Source organism: Microtus pennsylvanicus, assembly GCF_037038515.1.
Source record: "Microtus pennsylvanicus isolate mMicPen1 chromosome Y unlocalized genomic scaffold, mMicPen1.hap1 SUPER_Y_unloc_4, whole genome shotgun sequence".
Lineage (NCBI taxonomy): Eukaryota > Metazoa > Chordata > Mammalia > Rodentia > Cricetidae > Microtus > Microtus pennsylvanicus.
In genome coordinates this window covers 978,874-989,833 of record NW_027460882.1, presented here as the reverse complement: position 1 = coordinate 989,833, position 10,960 = coordinate 978,874, and the positions used below count along the sequence as shown (strand labels likewise).

Below are 10,960 nucleotides of genomic sequence, written 5' to 3'. Positions count from 1 at the left end.
TAACTGAAATATTTATATCTATGTAGCTAGAAAATCTAACTAACATGACTACAAACTTGACTATTTTTAATGATTATCCATTAATAACCTATATACATTATATTTTTAAATGAACTACACAATCACAATACCTTAATTAAGATCAAAAATGCATATACATATAACAAAATTGACCTAAAATCTCTATCAGTAAAGCAAAATCTATACTAATGCAAATATTCATATCTATATCACATCCCACTTTAAATGTAAAAGAACGTTTATAAGCCATATTTGGGAACGTGGGTGCAGTTTTTTCTCTCCAAAATGCTTCTTGCTGAATGGTGGCATCATTATTGATTTATCTCAGTTGGCAGTTGAGCGAAGCAATTTTTTAAAGGTGTTCACAGCAACCTTTAAGTAGGGAGTGGTCCATCCTACCATATTAGGATAGAGGCATCCACAGACTATCACCCTCTGTGAAAACAAAATAGAAACTCCTTTCCAAAGCATCATGTCCTTAGATCCAAATTTCAAAGTCAAGGCATTTTCAAAATATCAATGTTGGATTATTTCAGCAGCTTTTATAAAGAAACATCTTTTAGCAGCTATTGCTACTGCCTCAAAATTCAAATGATTCAAAAAGACCATAATAGCATACCATATCAAAATTCGCTGTGAATTTTCCATCTTTGTGCGCTTCAATTTAACCTCTATTTTGTTTATTTTTCCTTTTTATTTTTTGCCTTTTGAGACAGGTTCTCTGTATCTTTGACCTGGAATAACTCTGTATACCTGTCTGTCCTTGAAGTCTCAGAGATCTGCCTCTCTCTGCCTTTCAGGCATTGGGATTAAAGGTGTATGCTACTACACATTGAACTCACAAAGATCTGTTTGTCTCTGCCTTCAAGGCACTGGGATTAAAGGCGTGTGCTACCTCACCTTGAAAATACAGAGGTCAATCTCCCTCTGCCTCCCATTTGTTGGGTTTACAGGTGTGTACTACCACACCCAACAACTCTCTTCCTTTTTTTAACTTTAAGAACTTCAAATTTTAGCCTGCACATATTTTTAACACACTGTAAATCATTTAAAAATTTTCTTTGTCTTTGAATCTCTCTTTACTCTATTTCTCTCTCTGTTTTTCTGACCACATGAGTCTTTCATTTACCAAGCAATCTCAGTAGGACTAAAGCCGTGGCTTTGCTGGCCAGATGTAGCCCATTCCTTAGCTTTCTGCAATTCCAACCTTGTGGCTGAGGTACCGAACAGAGCCGCATTCAGTGCTACAAGTCTACAGTGTTTCAAGGTCCTTGCCATCAAAGAGGCTGCAACAGACAACACTCAAGCCCTCTTTCTGTAGCTGGCCCTCCTTCCTCAAACAGTCAGAGTTTGCCCAGGCAGGATGGCCCAGAAAGCCGGCATTTTAAAACAACACAGTTTTTTTTCCTGCTACTGCTGAAAACATACAAGCATTCAGTTGGCTTTTATCAACACCATTTAAATGTTGTGTGGCAGGACCTCTTAAGGGCTGCAGGGTTTTGCAGCTGAAGCTGAGTCAGCAAGCCTCTTTTAGATGAGAGCCCTTGCTTTCTTCTAGCAAGCAGAGCAGACCGAGAAATCACTGCTACCAAGAAAACATGCTTTACTCTTTCCCAAGCTTTCTCAGGCTTTCAGTGGATTCAGTTGTCCACAAGGCTGCAAGACATTCTGTAGTTATTTGAGCAGCTAGGCTGTGTCCCCAGCACCACGGCCGCATGAAGGTTATGCCTGAAATAAATACACAAAAACTGTATTCTTTTAAACACTGCTGGCCCATTAGATTCAGCATTTTAACCCATTTCTAATAATCAGTGTAGTATAACGAGGTGCACTTACCAGGAAAAATTCAGCATGTCTGACATGGTGGCTGGCTGCATCGACATCTGCCTCAGAGAGCAGAGCTATGGCATCTGCCGGGGAGAGGGGAGCATGGCTTCTCTGAGCTCACTACCTCTTCCTCCTGGCATTCTATTTTGTTTACTCCACCTACCTATGTTCTAACCTATCAGCTGAAGCGGATTCTTTCTTTAATTAATCAATAAACTTCTTCTGTCACTTTATCCTTTCAACAGCTTGCCCATATAAATCTCCCATGTGTCTTCTGTTGTATAATCTTTCATTTGTAAAGTACTTGCACTCCCCTGGGAGGATTTTTCTGACATCTCTGTGGATGGAGATCATATGAGGAAGATCAGATGAGCAACCATGACAACTCTAATGCTGTAGAGTTAGGTGGACCAGAGATTGATGGCTGACATTCCTGTGCTATGCATCAGATGCCCCTGAACTCTGGCCCTGTTGACAGACAGGCAGACATCAAGTTGGTCACACATACTTAACTCATTCAGGTTCACAGATACTGTAAATGGAGTTTTAACTCTTCTCCTAAACTAATAAAAAACCAAGATTAGGAGAAGAGAAGAGCCTGAAGTAAGGCCTCAAAATGGGTCATTTTGCAAAGGAAAGGTTACCTGCCTCCATGTATGCTGTCTCCCCTTCTTAGTCAAATCCATCCTTCCAGTGTCTAGCTAACAGCTAACCATAGGATTGAACCCAACTGCCTTTGATTTCTGAAATAAGTGCTGTCCCCTTAAGGTCTCATAACAGCACAGGAAGGTTTGTAAGACTGTCCCAGCAACAATTTAAAGCAATTCTAGGACATCAAAGATGCAGCAAATTTGGTTAATTGGTAATATAGATCGTTCTGATGGGACAAAATAATTTAGAATTAAAAAAAAAAACAGATTGGTGTACTCACGATGAATTTATGTGATATGGCACACACAGGCTTCTGGTTCTGAATACTTCATGCTCGGTGGGTTTTGGAGATTGTCGTGACCCTGAACCTAGTTGGAGGCTTTGGGGCCTTGAAAGGACAAGACTTAATATTTCAGGACATCCTTGTACTTGGTGCCCACTGTTTACTGATTTCCTTACAGAGAATGAGCAGCCATCTACTCCTGCTGCCATGCCTTCCCCACATGAACAGAGAGAAGACCCTATACACACAGGTCGCTTGTATCACATGTGAAGGCATAAGTCACAAACAAACTCCCACAGCAGTTTAGAATTGTGATTAATAGAATGATTAGTTCTTGAAAGGGGAAAAACTTAGAGATCACAATCCCTTACAAAAGCCCTCTGCAGGATCAGAAAAGGAGCCTAGTAGCCGGAAGGGAAGCTCAAGCAAGAGATCAAGCTGAAGGTAGAAGTTGCTTTTTAAAAGAGAGAGAGAGACCACCATTCAATGGGCTGGTATCTCAGTGGCTATTCAGGAAACATCACAGAGAAAGGATCTGCTTCATGCATGAGAGTCACCGATGATTTCCCTTTAAGAAAAAAACCCATCAAAACTCCCAATAACATCATCAGCATTCAACAACATGTCTATGATTTCTTTGCCTTGCCTTTGATTGTGCAGTAAATGATGCTGATAGTTAATCTGTGCAATTAATGCAAATTTCCTTGTAACCGACTAGACAGAATTGACAGGTTATCTTAAACACAGCAGGGAGTCACTCTACGATGGAACTGGTTCATCATCACCTGTGTGACAGTGACATAATTAAGATCTTTCCTTTGTCTATAAATCTCATTATGTTCAACATGATATGTTGTCATACAGATTTCTTAGGGTTTTGTCCCACTGGTGGTTTCCTTGGTATGCTTACATAATTTTTGCCAGATCCAATCAGTTTTGCCATGCACTCTCAGCTCCACGTCATTGTGTTCCCCTTATGTTCCAGTCCAGGCATTTTAGACCTCTTGTAACTGTTGTAAGAGTATCTCATGTTCCACCTAAATGATTTAGGGTTTTGTTTAGGCTGGGTTTTATCTTCCATCACTGAGTTCATTGACTTTCCTTGGGCGTAATTCCTGGGACACTGAGCCTAACTCCTGGGGGATTCCTCCAGTTATTTCTCCTTTCTTAGATAGTTTACACTCTCACTATTACTGTGAGAGTGTTTCTGTAGCAAATATTCTTCTCAAGATGAGAAGAAACTTCAATATTACAATCCATTTGTTATTGTGATTTAAATACACACACACAAACACACACAAGTTAATGCACATACACTGATGATATCTCAATTTATGCGGCCATTCTGGGGATGTCAAGATCGATATCTCTCGAGTGGTTCTCAGAAGGCCATAGGGTGACCCTCTCTAGGTACTTAAGCAGGGAGGAGACTTTGACCGCTCTGTGACATGTCCCTAGGAACTATGTGTGCCTTGTCCCATAGTCAGACTGATGACTGACTATCTTGAAAACCACCATGGAACTTTTGTTTGGCAAATGATGGAGATCAAGTCAGGGTCAAAATCAGAAAACTAGATGGAGCTTCCAAGCTCCAGTGGAAGAGCAGATGGATGGAGAAAAAGAGCAAGGATGTCAGGAATATAAGGGCTTGGTCCACACTCTGAGACACTGTGCCTGAACTAAGGGGATTTCAACTAATCCAGTGACCTGGGAATGAAAGAACATGGGATCAAACTGGAAGCTCTGAATGTGGCTGAAAATTGGGGCAGACAGAGAAGCCAAAGATAATGGCACTTGCAATTCTCTGCATATCATACACTGGCTTTTTGTGATCATATTTTTTGTGGATGCATACCTTGCTAAATCTGGATGGATGAAGGGTGGGCTTGGACTTTTCACAGCTCAAAGTACCCTGCCCTCTATTTGGACTGGTGTTTGAGTGGAGAGGTTTATTTGCGGAGCAAGAAGAATGTGGGAGGAGGAAGAGAAGTGGAAAGTTTGATAATTATTATTATGAAGTAATGGAAAAATCAATAGAAAATAACCAATGAGGACATTGGAGCTAGGGAAAAAAACATTCATATGAGTTGTTGACTCAGACCAAAAAATATTTTACAGAAAAAAAAAAAAAACATAAAGGGGTTGAGTTACTTGGAAAATATGACTCAAGTAATTGGGAAGAAGATTGGGGTTTTTATTTTGGGTCTTCATGGGGCTGTATGAGCAGCATTTTAGGACCTGTATGCTGGATATTTCTGGGGGTTAGTAGGAAAGAAACCTGGCTAGGAGGAGTTTTATGACATAAGTAGAGCCTTGATGATGTCACAAAGCTTTGTTTGGGGGTGGCAACTCTGTTGCACATGAAGCACTAGTCTTCTGTGAAGGTGGGCTTACTATCTTCACGGTGGCTGAGGAGGTCAGTTCAGCTCTTGGGCTCCACAACTGTTCAACCGAATTTCCAGAAGTTGGAATCTAGAGAGCCAAGATATTTTCTTTTGGTAAATATGTTTAGGAAGCAACTAGGACCTCTGTAGTCAAAGAAAGGTTTCTTTCAAATCTGCTCTGGGTCCAAAATTTATGTGGTTAACAGCTCCTATATTTCATAGCTGGGGGACGGTTAATGTCGGGTATTCTCCCCACTTTATCTTTGCTAAATATGTCCAATTCCTCAGTCCACTTAAATGGCAAAGATCCTTTTTGTCCATATGTGTTTTAAAAGATAATTATTTCTAATAGGTGCTGTTGCACAGATTAAGGTTTCTTTCTTTTGGCAGTTTGACTCACAGTACTCACTTCTCTAATGAAGATACAGAATATCTTTATGTAATCAACCTGGATCTGGATCAGGAGACACAATAGAGAGAGCCAGTGGACTGGAGTGCCATGACCTTGGGCAGGTGGTTATAGATCAGCCACCTAACCAGTAGCTTCAGTGGTAAGGGAGGAGTGGCTGTACTTTGAATTCTTTGCCATCTGTTCAGATATTTCTTTCTCACTTTAGGTATAGGCATAGCTTCCTCTCTCATTGATATAGTAAGTCAGGAAGTAGGTTTCTCAGTAGAGGTCAATTGCATTTTGCAGCAGGAATATGTCTCTGATACACATATACTGAGCTGTAGACAAGAGTTTGATAATTTTCCTATTAATTTCTTAAGAACATATTACATTTAGGTATCCAAATCTATTCAGCCCTGCCTTTTTCACCTGCTCCAAAGTTATTCCTAAAAAGAGCCTTGACCTCACATCCTCACCTTCTTATCCTTGCAGGCACTTATGGTGGAGGAAACCACTTTGTGTCTGATTTAAACTGAAGAGTTCTTCCTATGCAGAGATTGGCAGCTATGAAGCCCAAGCACAGAAACAGAGCCAAGAGACAGTGGAACAGGAGTGCTGTGGCCTATCTCAGAAAGTCTCCCGCCATGATGAAGATGCCTCTTAGTATGAGTGGCATGCCACCTCTCCAGAAGAAGAATGGGCCATCGCTCCAGAAGCAAAAACTTAGTAAGCCTTTTGAGGCCCTGGAGAATATTGTTGGCCGCAGAATTTCTCATGGCTGGAAGGAAGCCAATGAACCAGTCACCCATTGGAAAGCCATCATTCTAGATCAACTGCCAACATATCCCTCTCTCTATTTGTTGAAATATGATGGGATTGATTGTGTCTATGGCTTGGAGCTTCATAGTGATGAAAGGATTTTAAACCTGAAGATCCTGCCAAACAATGTGCCATTTCCTCAGGTGACAGACACTCATCTCTCAAACACCATAGTTGGCAGAGCAGTGAAACATACATTCATGGGCACAAATGGCTCTAAGAATGACTGGAACGGGATGGTCCTAGAAGAGGTGCCAATCATGAAGACCTGGTTTTATATTACCTACAAGAAAGATCCGGTCTTGTACATTTACCACCTCCTGGATGACTACCTGGAAGGCAACCTCCACATCATGCCAGGCTCTAAGGAAGAGTGGAGTGGCGTGGTCCCAGATGAGGTGCAGACCATAACGACCTGTTTCTACATTGTCAATGAGAATGATCCGGTCCTGTACCTTTACCACCATCATGATGATTCCATTGAAGGCAACCTCCACATCACGCCTGAATGTCCTCCAGTAGAGGTGACTTTGGAATTAGGCAGGGATTCCTTGGAGGGCAAAAGAGTGCAGTACAACAAAAAAGATGGAACCCAAGAGATAGGTATAATTATTTGCCAAGTTCCCAACAAACCTTCTGTGTATTTCATCAAGTTTGATAATGACTTCCATATCTATGTCTATGATTTGGTGAAGATCTGTTAAAGTGAAATTCTCAAATTTTGAGGGGCAGACTTAATTCTCTCCTTGGGAATGTGTTTTTTCAGAGATACCTCAGGTCTTCTATGAATCCTGGTATCTTTTCCAATGGATTATTCTTTCTCAAAGAATAAAAATTTGTTAACATGTTGTGTTATTTTGTCAATGATGGATTGTGTTTGGTGGATGGGGCATCACAGAAATACATGCCTCAAAACAAAGCAGGATTTATGGTCTTTTCCCCTTGGAGAGTAAAGGACTGGGGATGCGTGGTGTGGTAAAGGACAAGATGGCTGTCAAGGAAGCAGTGGAGAGGGGACAAAAAGTTGTATGATCTCGGGGCGGTATGAAGCTTGAGGGAAAACCATGTCAAATGGAAAGATGTGACCGATATCAGCGTGAGGTATTGGGACTTAAGAGGATAAAGAGTAGATTAATCAGGAAGGGACACAAATGTATACTCAAAATCAGAGAAAATTAGGTTTCATTTGATGAATGGTTTAATTCGTACTGGCTGTAAGTCAAAGGATGTTTGATCTCCACTAGAGCATGTTGCTTAGTGAAAAGTGTCTCCGCTCAGTTGCTCTTCTCCAGTAAGTTGGACATCAAGCTACCTACTTAGTTTTGCCAGAATTCTGTCTGCCACCTACTTTGTCATGCCTGGATTCGGTATGCCTTGAACTCTCATAGGTCTTATCCATGCCATCCAACCCTTGTCAGATCATTTAAATAATTGCCCTGCCATATGTGGAAAACAGTGTTCCCTTTCATTGATCATGTTCTGTAGTACTTGGGCTATAAAACTCATGAACACACTCACCCACACACAGGATAAACATGTACATATGATGCCCACTAGTGTGTGACATGCACACATATGATGAATGCACCGAACTCCATAATATCATTAAAGTAGGGAATCCATGATGCTAGGTGGAGTCTGGCAAAGACCCCACACACCCATCAAACCGCCAAATACCAGTATGGTACTGATGTCTGACTCCCATCCTGTAAGGAACCTGCCATCCTGTAACTGGGCTAGTTTTGGTTCCTTCATCTTCACAAACTTGGTTAAAATGTGAGAGTTGTCAAACTGGGAGTTAGGGTCCAGCATGTAGATCAGCTGTCCCAGGTCAGGTGATTTGGCTACAATTTGGGTGAGAAATTGTACCAGGGAATTCTGGTACACCCTCTCCTCTTCTTCTCCCTGTCCTCATCATCACTCTTGTGGGTGGGCCTGGAGCACAAAGAAGGTAAAATGGAATAAGCCTCCTCCTTAGTGGAAAACCTTGTCAATCCTTAATTTGACCTGTCTCTCTGAGGGAATGCAGCACATTTTTTCCTACTAGGTCTCCTCATACATTGGTTCACTCATTTTTCCAATGAATGATTGAATTCATCCATTCTTCCCTGTCTCTCTCTCTTCTTTCTTCCCTTCTTCCATTTCCCCCTTGATTGTAGAAATTTGAGCAGCAGGGCTGCATCCCCATGGGGCTGCCTTGTAAGGTTATGCTCCGAAATAACAACACAAAAGTATTCATTTCAACACTGCCTGCCCCATTATTTTCAGCCTCTTAACCCATGTCTAATATTGTATGTTACAGCACGAGGTGCGCTTAGAAGGAAAGATTTAGCATGTCTGACCTGGTGGCTGGCTGTATCGCCATCTGCCTCAGAGTGCAGAGCTACCATTTCTGCCCATGGGAGAGGTGCATGGCATCTCTAAGCTCAATTCCTATTCCTCCCAGCATTCTCTTATGTTTATTCCACCCACCTATGTTCTAACCTTTCAGGCCAAACAGTTTCTTTATTTAATTAACCAATGACCTATACTCCATCATTACTCCTATTTCTGTTTAAACAAGAACGGAATCTTTAACTTTAACATAGCAAAATTACATATAACAAAACAGTTATCAAGCAAGAATTACAGTTACAATATTTATATCTATTTTATCTTTTATCATAACAATGGAAAACTATAACTATCTATCTCTTCTTCAACTCCATCAGAGACTCCAGAATAATACAGTATTACCTAAGCAAACAAAAAGTAAGCCATTTTCAAACTCTACAAATGACAGAGACATCTCGCTGCCTGGACAGTCATCCAAAGTACCTCTCTACCGTTGGGGTTTCCATCCTCAGCCTACAGGTCCATAGTTTTCAGCAAACATTTCCATGAAGCAGGAAATTTCAAAGGCAGTCACTATCTGCTTGTCTTGAAGAATGTTTTGCTGACCCTTTCCTTAATCAGGAACACGAAAAGATCATCTCACCTTTAGGCAAGTTCAGTAGTCCTCTCTCTGAGTGTTTTCTGTGTACAGTTTATGCAACAATTCAGGCAAGAACAGTTTCTTCCCCAAATGGCTATCAAACTCCATAAGGATCTTCTGTGATGCCCATCTTCTTCCTGAAGTAGATATGTGCTGCCAAGAGTAGAGTGTCTCACTGTCATGAAAAACCCTAAGGTACTAAAATATTAAATACCCTATTTTGTAGTCTAGAGAGATATGAATAATGCCTATGTAACTGAAATATATATATCTATGTAGGTAGAAAATCTAACTAACATGACTACAAACTTGATTATTATTAATGACTATCCATTAATAACCTATATACATTATATTTTTAAATGAACTACACAATCACAATACCTTAATTAAGATCAAAAATGCATATACATATAACAAAATTGACCTATAATCTCTATCAGTAAAGCAAAATCTATACTAATGCAAATATTCATATCTATATCACATCCCACTTTAAATGTAAAAGAACGTTTATAAGCCATATTTGGGAACGTGGGTGCAGTTTTTTCTCTCCAAAATGCTTCCTGCTGAATGGTGGCATCATTATTGATTTATCTCAGTTGGCAGTTCAGCGAAGCAATTTTTTAAAGGTGTTCAGAGTAACCTTTAAGTAGGGCGTGGTCCATCCTACCATATTAGGATAGAGGCATCCACAGACTATCACCCTCTGTGAAAACAAAATAGAAACTCCTTTCCAAAGCATCATGTCCTTAGATCCAAATTTCAAAGTCAAGGCATTTTCAAAATATCTATGTTGGATTATTTCAGCAGCTTTTATAAAGAAACATCTTTGAGCAGCTATTGCTACTGCCTCAAAATTCAAATGATTCAAAAAGAGCATAATAGCATACAATATCAAAATTCGCTGTGAATTTTCCATCTTTGTGCGCTTCAATTTAACCTCTATTTTGTTTACTTTTCCTTTTTATTTTTTGCCTTTTGAGACAGGTTCTCTGTATCTTTGACCTGGAATAACTCTGTATACCTGTCTGTCCTTGAAGTCTCAGAGATCTGCCTCTCTCTGCCTTTCAGGCATTGGGATTAAAGGTGTATGCTACTACACATTGAACTCACAAAGATCTGTTTGTCTCTGCCTTCAAGGCACTGGGATTAAAGGCGTGTGCTACCTCACCCTGAAGGTACAGAGGTCAATCTCCCTCTGCCTCCCATGTGTTGGGTTTACAGGTGTGTACTACCACACCCAACAACTCTCTTCCTTTTTTTAACTTTAAGAACTTCAAATTTTAACCTGCACATATTTTTAACACACTGTAAATCAGTTAAAAATTTCCTTTGTCTTTGAATCTCTCTTTACTCTATTTCTCTCTCTGTTTTTCTGACCACATGAGTCTTTCATTTACCAAGCAATCTCAGTAGGACTAAAGCCGTGGCTTTGCTGGCCAGATGTAGCCCATTCCTTAGCTTTCTGCCATTCCAATTTTGTGGCTGAGGTACCGAACAGAGCCGCATTCAGTGCCACAAGTCTACAGTGTTTCAAGGTCCTTGCCATCAAAGAGGCTGCAACAGACAACACTCAAGCCCTCTTTCTGTAGCTGGCCCTCCTTCCT

At 40.5% G+C, this 10,960-nt stretch overlaps 1 protein-coding gene across 1 annotated transcript; it reads left to right on the top strand.

Annotated features, from left to right (window-relative positions):
- Window positions 1-6,201: 6,201 nt before the first annotated feature.
- Window positions 6,202-7,080, top strand: LOC142842138 (spindlin-2-like). Its single transcript, XM_075959056.1, has 2 exons — window positions 6,202-6,715; window positions 6,863-7,080. The coding sequence occupies exons 1-2, from the start codon at window positions 6,202-6,204 to the stop codon at window positions 7,078-7,080; spliced, it is 732 nt and encodes a 243-aa protein (XP_075815171.1).
- Window positions 7,081-10,960: the final 3,880 nt, after the last annotated feature.